Genomic DNA, 19963 nt, shown 5'->3' on the forward strand with positions numbered 1-19963 from the left:
CTTGGTGTCTCCTTATTGGATTTAGACCAAGAACCTCCATATTCAATTCCCAGAGCCAGAAGATTCCAGCTGTTGTATCCCACGGATCGGAGAGCTGCAAGGCACAAAAGTGAGGGAGAGACTCCATGATTGTACGGCCACACTGGAGGAAGCCGCCATCCAGCGACAGATCAATGAGGGTGGGCAGCTACAAGGGTCTCATGGAGGAAGAGCAAGCTAAAGACTTTTTATATGGCTATGATGGAGCAGTGTATTATAAGGTTCTGCAGCAGCTGAGATGTGAATAGTGAGGTTCTGCAGCAGCTGAAATGTATTTTAAAAAATTAAACTCATGAAATAGGCCTGGACAGAAATGATGGTACCCCTGAAAATAATATGACAAAAGGGACATGTTAAATCAAGTTGTGTCCACTAATTAGCATCACAGGTGTCTACAATCTTGTAATCAGCCAGTGGGCCTGTATATAGGGCTACATATACTCACTGTGCTGTTTGGTGACATGGTGTATACCACACTCAACATGGACCAGAGGAAGTAAAGGAAAGAGTAGTCTCAGGAGATTAGAAAGAAAATTATAGACAAGCATGTTAAAGGTAAAGGTTATAAGACCATCTCCAAGCAGCTTGATGTTCCTGTGACTACAGTTGCACATATTATTCAGAAATTTAAGATCATAGAATCATAGAATCATAGAATGGTAGAGTTGGAAGGGACCTCCTGGGTCATCTGGTCCAACCCCCTGCTCAAAGCAGGATTCACTAAATCATCTCAGACAGATGTCTGTCCAGCCTCTGTTTGAAGACGTCCATTGAAGGGGAACTCACCACCTCTCGTGGCAGCCTGTTCCACTCATTAATCATCCTAACTGTCAAAAAGTTTTTTCTAATATCTAATCTGTGTCTCCTCCCATTTAGTTTCATCCCATTGCTTCTAGTCTTTCCTTGTGCAAATGAGAATAAAGATGATCCTTCTACAATGTGACAGCCCTTGACATATTTGTAGACAGCTATTAAGTCTCCTCTCAGTCTTCTTTTTTGCAAGCTAAACATTCCCAAATCCTGCAACCGTTCCTCATAGGACATGGTTTGCAGACCAGTCACCATTCTGGTCGCTCTTCTCTGAACTTGCTCCAGTTTGTCTATGTCTTTTTTAAAATGTGGTGCCCAAAACTGTACACAGTATTCCAGATGAGGTCTGACCAAAGAGGAGTAAAGACCAATAATGACTTCACGTGATCTAGACTGTATGCTTCTGTTAATACATCCCAGAATTGTATTTGCCTTTTTTGCTGCTGCATCACACTGTTGACTCATGTTCAGTCTATGATCTATTAGTATACCTAAGTCTTTTTCACATGTACTGTTGCTTAGCTCTATTCCTCCCATTCTGTATATGCTTTTTTCATTTTTATTGCCCAGATGTAGTACTTTGCATTTTTCCCTGTTAAAAACCATTCTGTTGGTTGCTGCCCACTGCTCCAGTTTATTTAGGTCTTTTTGAATCCTCTCTCTCTCTTCTCTAGTATTAGCTATCCCTCCTAGCTTTGTGTCATCGGCAAATTTAATCAGTTTACCCTCAATTCCTTCATCTAAATCATTGATAAAGATGTTGAACAATACAGGTCCCAGGACGGAGCCCTGTGGTACCCCACTTGAGACATTCATCCAGCTGGATGTGAAGCCATTTACAATCACCCTTTGAGTCCGATCACTAAGCCAGTTATGAATCCACCTAACAGTTGCCTGGTCCATTGCATACTTGGTCATTTTTTCAATAAGGATGGTGTGAGATACTTTGTCAAATGCTTTGCTGAAGTCAAGATATACTATATCTACAGCATTTCCCTGATCCACCCAGTCAGTGATTCTGTCATAGAAGGAAATTAAGTTAGTCTGACATGACTTGTTAGTTATAAACCCATGCTGACTCTGGTTAATCACTTCATTCTTATCCAGGTACTTACATACATGTTGTTTAATAATTTGTTCAAAGATCTTTCCTGGTATAGAAGTCAGACTCACCGGCCTATAGTTCCCTGGGTCCACCTTCTTCCCCTTTTTGAAGATAGGAACAACATTTTCTCTTCTCCAGTCTTCTGGGACTTCTCCTGTTCTCCAAGAATTTTCAAAGATTATGGAGAGTGGTTCTAAAATTTCTTCTACGATCTCCTTCAGTACTCTGGGGTGTAATTCATCTGGACCTGGAGACTTGAACTCATTTATGTTAGCTAAATATTCCCTCACAATCTTTCTGTTTACAGATAACTTGGATTCTTCTATTCCTTTAAAAGGACAGTGAAGATCAGTTGATGTTACATTTTCTTTCTGAGAGAAAACAGATGCAAAATAGGAATTAAAAAGTTTAGCCTTCTCAACATCCTCTCTTACCATTTCTCCATTTTCATCCTGTAACAATCCTATAGCATCTTTGACTTTTCTTTTACTTTTGACATACCCCCAAAATCCTTTTTTATTGCTTTTGACATCTCTTGCAAGCCTTAATTCATTGTCAACTTTAGCTAACCTGATACATGCCCTACAGGATCTGCAGACTGCATTATAATCTTCTTTAGATATGCCTCCTTCTTTCCATTTAATAAACATTTCTTTCTTTCTTTTTAGCATGTGTTTAAGTTCTGTGTTCATCCATCCTGGTTTCCTTAAATGCTTCCCATTCTTCCTACTTTTCGGGATTGTTAACGATTGTGCTTTGAGAATCTCATTTTTAAAAATTTCCCATCCTTCCTGGACATTTTTGTCCTTAAGGACATCCAGCCATTGGATCCCTCCTATTCTCTTTCTGAGTCTCTTAAAATCTGCCTTTCTAAAATCTAACCTTGAAGTTTGAGTCTTCACATGTCTTCCTCCTCTAGTTATCCAAAATTCTATAATAGCATGATCGCTGCCTCCTAGGGTCCCAGCCACTTTTACCTCCTCAACCATTTCCTCCTTGTTTATAAGGATTAGATCCAAAGTAGCAGATCCCCTTGTTTTCTCCCCTACCTTTTGGAAGATAAAGTTGTCAGCAAGAGAGGATAAGAATTTGCTTGACCTGTTAGTTTTACTTGAGAGAGATTCCCAACAAATGTCTGGATAGTTGAAATCTCCCATGACCACTACGTCATATTTTTTTGAGAACTTGGTCATTTGATACATAAAGAGTTCATCCATATCTTCAGCTTGCCCAGGTGGCCTGTAGTAAATGCCTACAATGGTGTCCTTTCCGTTGTTCTCTCCTTGTATTCTTACCCAAACAGTTTCCACAGAACTCCCAGTCTCTGAAGCTTCAATCTCTGTGCAGATATACGCTTTTCTAACATACAATGCGACACCTCCTCCTCGTTTATCAAGTCTGTTTCTTGCAAATAAGTTGTATCCTTTTAGCCTTTTATTCCAATCATGTGTATCGTCCCACCAAGTTTCAGTGATTCCAATGACATCATATTTCTTTTCCTGCGTTAGTAGTTCTAATTCTCCTTGTTTGTTGCCCATGCTTTGTGCATTTGTATAAAAACATTTTAGTTTGTGATTGGTTTCTCTTCCTCCCATATTTTTATTATTTAAATTGTTTTGTCTTTGTTCTTCCTTTCCACTTCCAGTAGCAGAGATCTCAATAGTATTTGTCAGCTGTATGGCTTTTTCTGGCCTTTTACTTCCCTTCCCACATTGTTCTAGTTTAAAGCTCTCCTGATGAGTGCAGCAAGGCGACTTCCAAATACATGTTTTCCAGTCTTCGTAAGGTGCACCCCATCTCTAGCAAGTAGTCCATCGTATAGGTAATTCATTCCGTGATCCAGAAATCCAAATCCTTGTTGACGGCACCATCGACGTAGCCAGTTGTTCACCTGTAGAATCTTATTCCACCTCATTGTTCCATGGCCATCCACTGGGAGGATGGATGAGAAGACCACCTGCGCTCCCAATTCTTTCACTTTCTTGCCCAAGTCTTCAAAGTCACTGCAGATGGTTTCCAGGTCCTTTCTTGCGGTGTCATTTGTCCCCACATGTATTAGCAGGAATGGGTAGTGATCTGTAGGTCTGAAGAGTCTTGATATCCTGTCAGACACATCTTTAATTTTTGCTCCTGGAAGACAGCACATTTCTCTTGAGGTTATGTCTGGTCTGCAGATAGCGGCCTCTGTTCCTCTTAACAGGGAATCCCCCATGACCACCACTCTCCGTTTTTTCTTCACAACAAGATCCATGGGACTGTAGCCAACCTCCCTGTACGTGGCCGCAGGAGGAAAATTGATGACAAATCAAAGAGATGGATGATGTGATTGGTAACAAAAGAGCCCAGGATAACTTCTAAAGAGATTAAATGTGAACTTCAAGCTCAAGGAACATCAGTGTCAGATCGCACCATCCATCGTTGTTTGATCCAAAGAGGACTTCATGGGAGACAACCAAGGAGAACACAATTGTTGAAAAATATCATAAAAAAGCCAGACTGGAATTTGCCACACTACATGTTGACAAGCCACAAAGCTTCTGGGAAAATGTCTTATGGACAGATGAGATAAAATTGGAAGTTTTTGGCAAGGCACATCAGCTCTATGTTCACAGACAGAAAAATTAAGCATATCAAGAAAAGAACACTGTCCCTACTGTGAAACATGGAGGCGGCTCTGTTATGTTCTGGGGCTGCTTTGCTACATCTGGCACAGGGTGTCTTGAATCTGTGCAGGGTACAATGAAATCTCAAGACTATCAAGGGATTCTAGAGAGAAATGTGCTGCCCAGTGTCAGCTTGGTCTCAGTCGCAGGTCATGGATCTTGCAACAGGATAATGACCCAAAAACACACAGCTAAAAACACCCAAGACTGGCTAAGAGGAAAACATTGGACTATTCTGAAGTGGCCTTCTATGAGCCCTGACCTAAATCCTATTGAGCATCTTTGGAAAGAGCGGAAACATGCCGTCTGGAAAAGGCAACCTTCAAACACGAGACAACTGGAGCAGTTTGCTCATGAGGAGTGGGCCAAAATACCTGTCGAGAGGCGCAGAAGTCTCATTGAGGCTATGTGCCCACGATGTAGAAATGCTCCGGATTTTTCCTGAGCGTTTGTGCATCTCCCTGGCAGAAAAAACGCATGCGGATTATACATGCGGATTGTACATGCAGATTGTACATGCGTTTTCCTGCCAGGGACATGCGGATGTGAAGCGTTCTTCACTTGCATTTCCGCATGCGGGTTGACAAGCGCTTACAAGCGATTTTAGCATCACTTGGAAAGTGCTTGTCAACTTGGTCACACTATATAAATCCATGCAACCGGCTTTATATAGTGTGACCGTAAAGAATGCTTAAAAATGAAAAAATAAATCTATACTTACCTTCCGATGGCCCCTGCAGTCTTGCTTCGCTCCGTTCTCCCTTGTCGGCAGCTCGCGGTACACTGCACTGAAGGACCTGCCATCACATGACTATGACGTCAGTGCAGGTCCTTCAGTCGACCGCGATCTGCCGGCAAGGGAGGACAAGCGCAGCGCGGGCCATCAGAAGGTAAGTATAATATTTATTTTTTATTTTATTCTTTTTTTGCATGTTCTATGGTACCCGGGTCCGGAGGAGAGTCTCCTCTCATCTACACCCGGGTACCATCCGCACATTGAAACGCATGGATTCCGCATGTACAGATCCAGTGATGCGGAATCCATGCGTTTCAATGCAAGTCAATGGCGGCGAAAACGCAGCGCTTCCGCAAAATAATTGGTAGTGCTACGTTTTTTCCGCAATGATAACCCGCAGCGGAAATTCCCGCAGCATGTGCGCAGCACATGCGGATTATCATTGGGGAACATGGCAGGCCTTCTACCAAGCGTTTTGTAAGCGTTTCTGCAGCGTTTTTGCTGCTGCGGAAATGCTTAAAAAACGCATCGTGGGCACACAGCCTGACAGTTACAGGAATCGTTTGATTGCAGTGATTGCCTCAAAAGGTTGTTCAACAAAATATTAAGTTAAGAAGAACCATCATTTCTGTCCAGGCCTATATCATGAGTTTAATTTTTTTTAAAAAACTTTCTGTGTAAGCAGGGTTGAAAAGCAATGTCTGACTATCATTTGTTCATTTTCATAGATTTTTAATTTATTATTACTTTTGTCAGATTCGAGTTATTTCTGTGACCATTGTGGGTTTTTCTTTCATTAAATGAGGGGTACCAACAATTTTGACCATATGTGTATAATGTTCTGCATCTGCTGAGTTGTGAATAAGACCCTATTGCGCTTATTGTCATTCCAGTTTTATCTATACACGAGTTGTGAATTATGAGATTCTGCAGCAGCTGAGTAGTGTACTAGGAGGTTCTGCAGCAGCTGAGCAGTGTATTCTGGAGTTCTACAGCAGCTGAGCAATGTATTAGGAAGTTCTGCTGCAGCTGAGTAGTGTATTCTGGGGTGCTACAGCAGCTGAGCAATGTACTAGGAAGTTCTGCAGCAGCTGAGCAGTGTATTCTGGAGTTCTACAGCAGCTGAGCAATGTACTAGGAGGTTCTGCAGCAGCTGAGCCGTGTATTCTGGAGTTCTACAGCAGCTGAGCAATGTACTAGCAAGTTCTGCAGCAGCTGAGTAGTGTATTCTGGGGTGCTACAGCTGCTGAGCCACTGGTGAACAAAGACAGAAAAGGGCCCCGTGCAAGAACAATATATGGGCCCTTTTCAGCCCCTGCTTTGGAGTACAAATGGCCCCCCTTACCTCTTGGGCCCCTGTGCGGCTGTACAGGTTGCACTAATGATATGTCCGCCCCTGTGCTGAGCAGTGTATTAGGAGGTTCTGCAGCAGCTGAGCAGTGTATTAGGAGGTTCTGCAGCAGCTGAGCAGTGTATTAGGAGGTTCTGCAGCAGCTGAGTAGTGTATTCTGGGGTCCTACAGCAGCTGAGTAATGTATTCTAGGGTCCTGAAGCAGCTGAGCAGTGTATTATGATGTTTCGCAGCAGCTGGGGTGTGAATTAGGATGTTCTGCAGCAGCTGGGACACATCCCTATATAATGCCCTCTGCAGTTGCAGAAGATGCTCTTCTTAAAGAATGCAGGAGCGCTGCTTGTTAGTCGTTTAGTCGTTTGCACAGGAGACAGAACTTTTCTGACAACCTCCTTCAGTTGGGAGAGATAAGCAGCGCCTGTGTCACCGCTCATCTTCCGGTGCCTATAGAAATGAATGCAGCCATGTCGTTGGCTGATCGCACATGTCGACCATGCGTCTACCTGACTACACGTCGGATATTCCTGCCTTTGTTACTTTCCTGCAGTTTTTGGTGAGTTCTCGTTCAAGTCACACATTTCATTTTCTCTTGCAATTAAATCAATTGAATCCGGCATTAATAATCCATCTCTCACAGCAGAAGTAATTAAACCATAAATTCTAATAATTACCTTTATGATGAATGCGACTGTCCCCCGATACAGTCGCTGCCTTCAGACGACTCAATTAGTCATTTAGTCTCAGTCTCATTCATTTTATTATAGATAATTCACGAGTCAATACTTTTTTGTGACAGGTATACAGATTAACCCTTAGTGTATATATTAATGAGCTTTACCTATAAGAACCCAAACGTCAAGTGTCCAGCACCCAAACTCATGTCTATTACTTGATAAGTATAGGAGGTTGCAGTACCACAGATGACCACCAGTGCAATGTAGAGCTTTCTTATTGCAGTGTAATTTGTACTTTACTTATGTCAGGATGAGTATATACCATGACTTATCATTTGTCTCTATGTATTATAGATTTAAAGGCATAAGGAGAAGTCTGCTTAGGTTGTACTTTAAGAGTGTCCGGGTTCACAATATCAATTCAATGGTTTAAAGGCATCATTATTCACATCCCATCAGAAAAATAGTTTGTAAATATCCTAATAGCCAGATTGCAAGCTGAATCTTCATAGAATCTTCATAGAAGAAGCATATACACCCAGATTAATAGTTATCAGTGGTTGGTACACACTTCCATACACCGCCAGCAGAGGGAGCACTTCTTCACATGGACATATGGACAATTCATGATGCCACTCCCTGCAGGAGCTAACGGTGGCGTAAACCACCCAAGGTGGTAGAAAGAAGCTTGGAGATCCCAAGATTGCATTGCTTAGGTGAGCGATATTGATGGGGAACCTGTCACATTTTTACATCATGACTTTTTAGACTCATGCCCCCCGTGCCCCCAATAAAAAATACACCTTTTTTTTTGTAGAAATCTGATGTGCCAGTGAGGAATCAAATGTAAACGCTACATGTAAATCAAGCTGGAAGTGCACTGGGGGGCGTGTCAATGCAGTTCTGATGCACGTACACGCCCCCAGTGCACTTCCAACATGATTTGCATATGGCGTTTACATTAGATTCCTCACTGGCACATAAGATTTCTACAAAAAAAAAGGTGTCATTTTATTAGGAGACAAGCACTAGCACAGAAATACCACTACAGTCATATGTAAAAACGTGCTGACGGGATCCCTTTAAGGGCATGGAAGATTGAATCGACCGCGAGTGAAAACTGAATTTTTTGCAGCAGTCCGGAAATTCACTTTAAATCTTTAATCATTTTGAAAGGCATCAAGAAAGTGAAAGTTTTAGGGATTCCATATGCTTCATTTACTAGGGAAATACTGGATGCGGGCGGCTTCCTGCACCACTTCCTGTTGTTTTGTGGGTAGCAATGTATCAATAAATAATCATTCAACGCATCGACTGATGGCCCCGTATAGGGTCACATACAACACCCCCACAGCAATTCCCCATGTACCGGGAGCATATGTGTGCCTTTTGTCCAGCTGCCACGTAGCACCTACATTTATTTTACAAATTAAAACCAAAGAGTGATACATTTTTTTTTTTATTTCTGATATATATTTTTAATTCTGTTTTCAGTACATGGAGCCTGCAGATTCAAGAGTAAGAGAAGGTGAGCTGTGATATCACCTATTGTGAGTGGTAGATCCTGTGTTATCACCAGTCATTGTACAGGAGGAAGAGGAGGTGAGCTGTGACATCCCCTATTGTGAGTGGTAAATCCTGTGTTATCACTCATTATACAGTAGAAGGAGGAGGTGAGCTGTGATATCACCTATTGTGAATGGTGGATTCTGTGTTATCAGTCATTGTACAGGAGGAAGAGGAGGTGAGCTGTGACATCCCCTATTGTGAGTGGTAAATCCTGTGTTATCAGTCATTATACGGGAGAGGGAGGAAGTGAGCTGTGACATCACCTATTGTGAATGGTGGATTCTGTGTTATCTACTGAATATAGAGGTGTTATAAGTCATTGTACAGGAGGAAGAGGAAGTGAGCTATGACATCACCTATTGCGAATGGTGGATCCCGTGTTATCTACTGTATATAGAGGTGCTATCAGTCATTGTACAGGAGGAGGAGGAGGTGAGCTGTGACATCACCTATTGCGAATGGTGTATTCTGTGTTATCTGCTGTATACTGGACATATTCACACAGACATAATTAAATGATCATATTCTAAGCCTTCTGCCACCACTAGGGGGCGCTTACTGCATACAGATGTTTACAGCTCTTATTGAATGTATGTATGCAGTGAGCTCCACCTAGTGGTGCCTAAGAGAAGTCAGAATTTTGTCATAACTCGAAGTCTGTTTTGCAGTGGCATGAGGAATTAATTTTCCGAACTTTCTTGCTGCTGCTGATCATTATGAGCCATGTACATGTTTGATCCCAGTTTAGCAATCACTGGGTTACTGTGAAGAGCTAGCATCAAGCTCCTGGGCCCCAATGCAAAACCTGTATCATATTTTGTGTTGATTTCTATGGGACCCAATAAATCCCCATCTAGATTGCCCCCCATTACTCTCAGCTGCAGGTAGTAAAGTAAGACCCCCATCATCCCATCTGCCTGGACACTCACCGTACTCCACGGAGCACTTGGTTTCTTTCCAGCGAGAGGGTTGGATCAGTTTTTTCAGCATTTTGGCAGGACGGGGAGAAGTGTCTCCTGATCTGGGCACTGCGGGGAAGCATCTACCAGTCAACAGAGGATGTACAGCAAGCCTCAACCCAAATCCTGTTCCCAGGAGGAAAAGGGAAGCTCTTAACCCTTTCATTCCTCGCTAGGGTCACGCATGGTTGTCTGCTTTGGGTAACCCCCTTTGGAGTATTTAGATTGAATGGCCATTAGGCAGGAACCCCCCAATTTGTGCATCATTTCAAGGATAATTTTAGCCTGGGGTAATGGTGTTCCCCTTAATGGGGTCTTTTCGTGGATTTTGGAGCAGGCTGATGTTAATCGTGACCCCTTCTCACTCTCTGCTATGAGGGGGCATGCAGAAAAGGGGGGTCTATGCTTTTGGAGTAAGGAACACAACTACCCTGGAGAAGATCCACCGAGTACATGCCTCATGGCTGCATGTATGTAACTGCTTATACATGCAATAAAACTGCTACAGGAAATAATAAAATGCCCCTTTAGGCTTGTCTTCTATCACATGAGCCTAAAGAACTCCCATTGCTCCAGTATCTAATTACCCAGGAATTGTGAAGTATTTATAATTTGGCACCTACCAGGTCCCAATGCTTGATTTAAAGGGCTTATTCCCATCTTCACAGATGCATATTATTGGACATTGCTTGTAAAAAACACATTTGCAATTTACTGCTTATTAAAATTTGCAGGCGTTCTTGAGATATTAACACTTTTCTTTTGTTTGCAGCTTGTTACCAAGGAAACCGACCACCTCTGGTTGTAAGCACTGCACTGAAGCCAGCCGGGATTAGGAGGTAACAGTGCACTCCAATGATCCTGGCCAGCTTCAATACAATGCTTACAAGCTCAATAGAAAAGAGCTTGTAAGCACTGTACATGTTCTGCCGTCTAGCGGTGGTGGTCGGTCTCCAAGGAAACAAGCTATAAGCAAAAAAATAAAGTGTTAATATTTCAAGACCTATTGTCTCTCCTCGCTTGCTTGTTATAATAAATACATGCGTTCCCCATGAAATGGCAATTTTGGATCATCTTAGAACAATGTATTGTGCCATTCCTCAGTTACTCATCCTGGTAATTTATAGATAAATTGATGACTAGGTATGACCATTCCTCTTGTCAAGTGGGCGTGTCCAGTCTGATCCTGGCAGCAATGATTGGACACTATCAGGCTGTGTAGTGGTAACACCCAGTTGTGAATTTCCAGGAGGAATAACAGAGGAACTGCATCATTTCATCTTGGAAAACCTTAGAATTGTTATATTAATAGGAATGCAATTATTTACTAAAACAGACCTGTCCGGATAGCAGACAAACCCTCGTTAATCTTTATGTACGACATGATGAAAGATCAGCTCTGTAGCTGTTTCTGCCGATCACCAGATCTACACCATGGACGTTTCATTCCCACTTGGGTGATTTTTCGTCACGTCGTGTTCCAGTCCAGTAATTTTTAGACCTTATCTACATTATTGCCATGTACCTCCAGGCGGGGGGCCGCGCTGTGGAGGGATTATGAAGCCTGGATGATGGCTATTTACACGCCATTTAGTCACGGCCATCTCACAAAATGAAATACAAAAAGGATGAAATACTATAGAAATTGCGCTGTGGTATTGCTGGATAATAGGGGCGCCTGGTCCTATAGATCGGCGTCAGTGTGAAGTCTAGTAGGGGCGAGCAGGGTCTAAGCAAGTCTATGAAGCCCGGGTGACTCTGTGACTAAGTCATGGCTTCCCTGTGCCTATAAATGGCTGATCTACTTCCTAGATTCAACCATGCGGGAAAGAAAGTGGTTACAGGCAGGCTTCTACAGTCATGGCCAAAAGTTTTGAGAATGACACCAAAATTATATTTTCACATGATCTGCTGGCCTCTGGTTTTTATTAGTGTTTGTCTGATGTTTATATCACATACAGAAATATAATTGCAATCATATTATGAGTACCAATAGGTTATATTGACAGTTAGAATGAGTTAATGCAGCAAGTCAATATTTGCAGTGTTGCCCCTTCTTCTTCAAGACCTCTGTAATTCTCCCTGGCATGCTCTCAATCAACTTTTGGACCAAATCCTGACTGATAGCAGTCCATTCTTGCATAATCAATGCTTGCATTTTGCCAGAATTTGTTGGTTTTTGTTTGTCCACCCTTCTCTTGATGATTGACCACAAGTTCTCAATGGGATTAAGATCTGGGGAGTTTCCAGGCCATGGACCCAAAATCTCTATGTTTTGTTCCATGAGCCATTTAGTTATCACCTTTGCTTTATGGCAAGGTGCTCCATCATGCTGGAAAAGGCATTGTTGGGCGCCAAACTGCTCTTGGACGGTTGGGAGAAGTTGCTCTTGGAGGACATTCTGGTACCATTCTTTATTCATGGCTGTGTTTTTAGGCAAGACTGTGAGTGAGCCGATTCCCTTGGCTGAGAAGCAACCCCACACATGAATGGTTTCAGGAGGCTTTACAGTTGGCATGAGACAAGACTGGTGGTAGCGCTCACCTCTTCTTCTCCTAATAAGCTGTTTTCCAGATGTCCCAAACAATCGAAAAGGGGATTCATCAGAGAAAATGACTTTGCCCCAGTCCTCAGCAGTCCACTCCCTGTACCTTTTGCAGAATATCAGTCGGTCCCTGATGTTTTTTCTGGAGAGAAGTGGCTTCTTTGCTGCCCTCCTTGAAACCAGCCCTTGCTCAAAGAGTCTCCGCCTCACAGTGCGTGCAGAAGCACTCACACCAGCCTGCTGCCATTCCTGAGCAAGCTCGGCACTGCTGGTAGTCCGATCCCGCAGCTGAAACAGTTTTAAGATACGGTCCTGGCGCTTGCTGGTCTTTCTTGGGCGCCCTGGAGCCTTTTTGACAACAATGGAAGCTCTCTCCTTGAAGTTCTTGATGATGCGATAGATTGTTGACTGAGGTGCAATCTTTGTAGCTGCGATACTCTTCCCTGTTAGGCCATTTTTGTGCAGTGCAATGATGGCTGCACGTGTTTCTTTAGAGATAACCATGGTTAACTGAAGAGAAACAATGATACCAAGAACCAGCCTCCTTTTAAAGTGTCCAGTGATGTCATTCTTACTTAATCATGACTGATTGATCGCCAGCCCTGTCCTCATCAACACCCACACCTGTGTTAATGGATCAATCACTAAAACGATGTTAGCTGCTCCTTTTAAGGCAGGACTGCAATGATGTTGAAATGTGTTTTGAGGGTTAAAGTTCATTTTCTGGGCAAATATTGACTTTGCAAGTACAGTAATTGCTGTTAAGCTGATCACTCTTTGACATTCAGGAGTATATGCAAATTGCCATTACAAAAAATGAAGCAGTAAACTTTGGAAAAATTACTATTTGTCTCATTCTCAATACTTTTGTCCATGACTGTACATTCTACAACTCAATCTTCATGGCACAGGCAGGGCAGAGTTTGCCTGACAACTGACTGAATCTGCCATGGACCCAACAGCCATGAGTTGTCACTGGCAGGGGCACAACTATAGTGGGCCCTGGAGCCTACGGGTGTGGGGATGGGGGTCCATAGGTCCCTTTGGCTCATATGTGAAGACTAGTACTATTAGGCACTCACTGATAGTTGGGGGCCCTGTTGAAGAATTTGCATTGGGGCCCTCGAGGTTCAAGGTACGCCACTTGCCTCAACCAAAGCATAAAAAGGTGGGGTTAATGCAAAGTCCATCTTATAAAAGGCCATGGACTTTTAAAAGGGGGTCCTGAGAGAGGCATTAAAATGTTGGTGAGTATGGGTTAGAGGAAGTCTAACTCTGCCACCACGTCCATATTGGAAATAAAAAAATAATGAGAATGGCATAATCAAGACCCGTAGCAGTGCCCATAGGGCCAGCATGGCAGCAGCCCTAGGGCGTGAATTGGTAAAGCCCCCAGTGCCATTTGTCACAGAAGGCTTCATGCCCACTAGAAATACCCGACTGCTGAGACAGATGGCACAGCCTCCAGACTGGCGCTCTTGGCAGTGATATATATCTATAAGGGACCCCTCCTGTAAAGGATATTGACAGGGGAACCATCAGGCTCAGGGTAGAGGATGTGAGCAGTGTGAATCGATACCGCTTACATGTCAGATGGTCACATTGCAGTTTTATGTGGTCAGGAAGCCTTCTGCTGCCCGGGCGTCTACGTCGCCATAGACCCTATATGTCCATATGGCCGATCAGTGGATTTCACGGACTTGCGTATTTAATAGGATAATCTTCCCCTCTGTGGCGGCGGGGGCAGTGCACTACATACCTACAGACAATGCCGGATTCCACGCAGACGGCAGGAACAGCGCCCTGGGGACACGTTCTCGCAAATACTTTGGAAAAGCTTTTAGCTGTGCAGCTACTGAAACCTTTTAATGGGTCACAGGAAAGATACAAACAGGACTGAGACGCACAGCGAATCCTCGGTGACTTACAGGCCGATAAAACATCCGCCGCGCATCCTCCACCTCCGCTGCTTCCTTCCACATTATTTGCTGAGATTTTTTTTTTTTGATCATTATTTTCCGCGTCCAAATCAGGGGTCTCTAAAATGTGACATCTACGGGGTTAAACAGACAGGATTACAGTTACTCCGATCCTGGTCGTTCCAGCAGGATGTCAGCTGTATAATACAGAGGGCGCGGGCACAACTCCTGGCCAGAAGAATGCCTTTAGGAGATGATGGCGCCCCTAGTTGTGCTACAGGATTGAAGCAACACTGGTACATTGTATTCTGAATGAACCTTTAAGAGATCCTTATAAGAATCCACACCTATCAGAAGGTTTACAGTCTATACTGCGATATTTCCTCTGCTGCTAGTGATGTGCGGATACTTCCAGCACAGGAGACACCAGCCAGTCTTATATTACACCTTGGGTGATGGATCCCTGGTCCACTCACGGAAAACCTGTAGAAAAGCGTGGCCTGGCTGGCTCCATCCCTGACAAAGTAAAACTGTTTTGGCTCACATATATGTCAAAGTATTGTCCCAATCTCCATACTCTCAACTTACAGTTCTTCATTAGTATCCTGCCAGCACAATAGGTGCAGGAACTTCCTTTCTCTCACTTCCCAGCCTGCATTGCTCTTGCCATTGTCCAGTGGTTAATGTTGTGGCGCCTGTGGTATGTAGTTTGACAGACAGGAGAGCAGGGGGAGAGAAAGCCGCTTCATTTCCTCTAATATGTCTTGGGAGTCTCTGCTCTGAAATGGATTACATATGTTGACAGGCAGAAAGGCGACACCTAATGGCCGGCGCTGTGGAGTGATTTTTCAGGAGTAAGGGAACCCCTAATGGTCTTGTGCAGTATTGCAGCTCAGCCCCTTTCACATTAACAAACCTCAGCTGCAATACCAGATACGACCAATGGGCTAGGGTGGCACTATTTCTGGAAGAAACCAATCACGTTTTTTCTACTCTTGGACAACCCCTTTAAAGGGACTCTGTCAGCACAGAATGACTGTTGAAACCAAGCACAGGTGCTCAGTGCTTCACTGCAGGGCCAATAATTTATATCCACCGTCCCACCTGCTGGGTCTCCATCCATCTCCACCCTTGTCTGGCCCTATGAAGACAGAGCTGTCAACCTAAGAAGGGGGGATCGTGGAGACTGAGGGAAAACTAGCAGGCGAGAAGATGTATTTAAATGATTGGCCGCCATGAAGCGCCAAGTGGTGGGACTTTGCCAGCACTGAATGACTGTTCAAACCGAGTCCCTTGAAGATATCACCCCTCTCTCCATAGCATTAAGGAAAAACCGTCAGATTGCAGATGGTTGTAAAGCTGCCCACACACGATCCGCCACTTTCAGCATCATGGGCTGACCACCTGATGTGTATGGTGGGGGGTGTCCTGCCTTTTACCTGATGGAAGACACTGTTGGATTTCGAAAAGGCACAATGCAATTCTGCATATCTCAATATGCATCTTAGAAGCTTGCAGTACTGCTTTTTCACCACTAAAAAGCACATCATTACCATAGACCTCAATACAACAGCGCCCCCACTGCTGCTCTAATATACGACAGATCCTGTAAAAGTTCATATAAGTAAGGACAGGCCTAAGCAGTCGATTAGTGGCCGCTTCTCTCACAAAGTGCACCACTGCATTGTGCCTAGTACAGAGCCAGACCATGGTGTCATGTTTTTGAATCCCTGCGTCAAGACGCCGTGTCCTGCTCTGCCCCCCTGAGGCCAGTACCGGGTATAACAGTGTATCGGTTTTCTGCCTGCAGTGTTGCTATATTTGCTTGCCGCAAATTGGCATAACTGTCATCTTGTGACTAGAAACTGTGCCTGCACCAACAGCAGCGGGCGCCAGATTTAATATACAGAAAACATCCCACTGCAACTCCTATCCAGTTTGTTTAACCCCCTTAGGCGCTTTGGTCAAGGGGCGACTTTGGAATCTAGGCGGTTAGTTCAATGGATTTTGATTCCCTATATCACAAGACCACAGAAGGCCAACATTTCCCATAGTAGGCCTGCTGTGGCTATGAGACCATTTAAAGGGGCTGTTCAGGATTAGAAAAACATGGCTTCTTACTTTCAGAAAAAATGCCCCTCACATGTTTTTATAATCCTGAACAACTACTTTAACCCTTGCCAAAATGATAATCTATCATTGACCAGCAATAATACTTTTTGGTAAAAAAAAACCCTTTGCTAAATTAAAAAAAATGTTAAAAAATACACATGGTAACAACCTGAATAATAAAGGTAATGTGGTATTTAAAACCACCTTGGATGACAAAAAAAAGTGCAATTTCTTTGGACTATAGCATTTCCATTATGCGGAGAGCCTGCAGTTATCTTGGCATGCTGGGAGTTGTAGTTTCCCAACATCTGGAGTGCCATAGATTGGAGGGAACCTTGGACTGAACTGATAAATGTCTAACATTGCAAAAGAACACAAGCCAACTAAAAATGGTCACTGCACCTTTAAATCCTTATGAGCTGAAAATGGAAAAAAAAAAAAAAAAAATCTCCCTTTCTAACCTGAAAATTACCCACATCCCTTTTAGTGGCCTTAGAAGAGAGAACATCCACGCTCAGATTAAAGCATTTTATTGTTTTACTGAAAACAAAAACAGGAAAACAAAGACTGAATGTTGGCAATGATCGGATGGGAAGGGGGCACTTACAAATCATGATAAAACAGGAGAAAAAAAAACAGGCAGCTGCACTAATGACAATTTAAAAAAATAAATGACCAATTAAAATCCACCATAATCGGCAGGTTTTGTGTTTTTTTTTTTATTTATTTAAAAGGGAAAAACAAAAACACAAAAAAAAAATACAAAAAGAATTGTATTCACACTACGGTTCTGCTAACATTTTTTTTCTTTTTTTTTTCTTTAAAAAAAGGTCTGCTTCTGGTAATTCATCCTAAAATCAGAATTCTGTATGGTACAGTTGATAGGAGGGATCTGTTCAGTATATAAATCGGGACGGGGGTATCAGCACCTTTTTTTTTTTATCTATTTTTTTTAAATTTCTGGAACTTCCAAACTTTTTTTTTTTTTTCCTTCTTCTCGTAAAAAGATATCATGTAGGAATTTATGACATGGAAAACACAAGACGTTCCACTTGCTTCTGGTAGAAATCGGTAATGGAAATGTTCAGTGTCTGTTTTTAGTTTTTTCAGGCGGGTCCGGTAGGTCGGGATTTGCTGCCGCCTTTGGGTGCTGCCGCCACGTTAGGACCTTACAGTCTATGACCAGTACAAGTGGACAAAAAAAAAAAAAAATCATCTCCAAGGCGAGGAGGCGGAGGGAGACTCATCGCCAAAAGACGTAGAAATTTTGAACACTTAACCCTTTAAGAACTGAAGGATGCCACTTTAACACACAGATTAGCATCTATTCCTTGGCATGTGAAACCCTTTCTTGATGGACCTTCCAAAAAAGAGAGAATACTGACTGTGTGCCAGATCCGACAAGCCCTACAACCTCGGAGATGGGGCAGAGTATGGATGATGTCATGTTATAGGCACCCTGGACCAGACAAATGTTTGGGGGACTGTTTAAAGGGACTGTCTGAGATTAGATTTTTTTTTTTAAAGCGCCTTTTAGTATATAGGTCGAGTCTGATATTGCGGCTCAGCCCCGTTCACTTAAAGGGTTCCCAATAAACAACACATATCACCTATTCTCAGAGTAGGTGATGAGTTATTGATCGCTGGGGGTCCAACGCTGGTAAAGGGTCTTCTGTGCAAATTAAGAGGTAGTGTGCACCCACACTACCCGCCCAGTGAATGAGCAGTGATCACACATGTGCACTATGGCTCCATTCACACAGGGAACATTGGGACCCCTGTTCTTATGATCGGTGGGCGGTCCCAGCAGTCAACCTTCCTCTTTTATCCCCAATAACATCCATCACCTTTCATTGACTTGATGATAAATGCTGCTTAGGGTACAACTCTTAAGTAAATGGAGCAGCAATACCAAACGCAACCTGTGAAGCCGAGTGGCGCAATTTCAGGAAAGAAAACCATGTTCCCACAAACGCAAAAACACTGCATTTTTTCCACAAGTATCTGCACCAAAATAATGTTACTAGATTTTTGCTGCGTTTCCCTTTTCTTTTTTTTTTTAAAAGAACAAACGCTGGAATCCTGCAAAAAAAATGCATGTGTTTGTTATGCGCCTTTTTTCCATAAGTCTAGATATGCACTGAAAAACAAGAGTGGGCAGAAGTTTTCATGAAATCGCATCCACTTTTCTTGAGTGGTTAAACACAGTGGATTTTCTGCGCACAAAAAAAAGACACGCAACATTTATGCCAAGTGGGAGCACGGTCTTAAGAAACATAATTATCTCATACAAACCCTCCGACACCTCACGTCTCCGTTGTCCCTGTGCCCTTAAAGTTGCACATTTTAGGGGGTCACAATTTCACTCGATGTTGTCATCTGTCAGTTCAAGGAGCCACTGATCAGCTCCTTACAATCCGTTGTCCTGTCTGACATGTCTTAAAGGGATTGTCCAGGATTTTTTTCTTTCTCCCAGAAGCTGCACCTCTCATTCGTGGGCCGGGTTTAGTATTTACTTATATATGACTTACCTGCAATACCAGACACAGCCTGAAAACATAAGTGGTGCAGTTTCTGAAAAAGGAAAAAAATCGAATCCTAGGCGATCCCCTTAATGGCATTTCAGAGGATAAATTAAATATGCAAGTCCCCTTTGAATACTTGTCCCCTCCTACATGTTTGGGGTCATTGACAACTACCCTGGGTGTGTATATATTTGCACTCTGCTTCGCTTAAGATGAATCTGTATTTTTTTTTCCCACTGGTCGATGTTATGTGGTCCGTGGTGGCACGACATATGCTCAACTTGAGTGACAGAGGGGTAACACAAAAGGTGTGGGGGGGTAAAAATACTTTCCACTTGGTACCCCCTTGTCTGCCGAAGCCACTCTCCGGCACGAAAAGGGTTCACCTTAGTCTGTGAATGCTATAAAACAAGTGAAGGAGTCCATGAGACGTCTCCTCTTCTTCAGCCTGATGGACACGGTCGAAGTAAATTACATCCAGCTTGATTTAGAGAACGGGGAGGGGAGGGGGCATCTGTCTTTAGGGACCACGTCAGGGACTCGGGCTCCTTCTACGGTTTCACACAGAAAAATGATGGTGAAGGAGGGGGAGGGGGGGGGGGGGGGGGCAAAAAAAAAATAAAAAAGGAAAAGTAATGGCGTCCATGTCTTCTCAGCAAAGGCTGTGTGCGGTGGAGGTGTCCGGTAGCCCGTTCTCTTGTGGTGCTTCTGTAGGGGTTGCTGGCTGGCAGTGGGGGGCGACTTTGATCGTAGGGTGCTTGCATTTGGGGGAGCCACAGCGACAGCTGAACAGCTTGCCTTTAATGTCCCAGAAACGATCGCCATAGTCAAAACTGCAAGAGAAAGCATAAAAGGTGAGAGGAGAGAGGATGTCTTGTTGCATGGCGTCAGGTTTTAAAGATGTTTTCTGGCCATCGATGGCCAGTCACCAATTTTTGATGTGGCAACCTCCCCCT

At 43.4% G+C, this 19963-nt stretch overlaps 1 protein-coding gene across 14 annotated transcripts in view; it reads right to left on the reverse strand.

The window, feature by feature from the left end:
- Window positions 1–16996: 16996 nt before the first annotated feature.
- The window catches only part of EHMT1 (euchromatic histone lysine methyltransferase 1), a 102126-nt gene continuing 99159 nt past the window's right edge, over window positions 16997–19963 (reverse strand). For all 14 annotated transcript variants that reach the window (XM_073640302.1, XM_073640309.1, XM_073640301.1 and 11 more), the window contains one exon: window positions 16997–19840. In XM_073640302.1, the coding sequence (XP_073496403.1) occupies window positions 19660–19840 (181 nt within the window). In that variant the 3' untranslated portion in view covers window positions 16997–19659. The remainder of the gene's footprint in view (window positions 19841–19963) is intronic.

The sequence above is a fragment of the Phyllobates terribilis genome, unplaced genomic scaffold (assembly GCF_046119375.1).
Source record: "Phyllobates terribilis strain yellow unplaced genomic scaffold, ASM4611937v1 Scaffold_7__3_contigs__length_470593459, whole genome shotgun sequence".
Lineage (NCBI taxonomy): Eukaryota > Metazoa > Chordata > Amphibia > Anura > Dendrobatidae > Phyllobates > Phyllobates terribilis.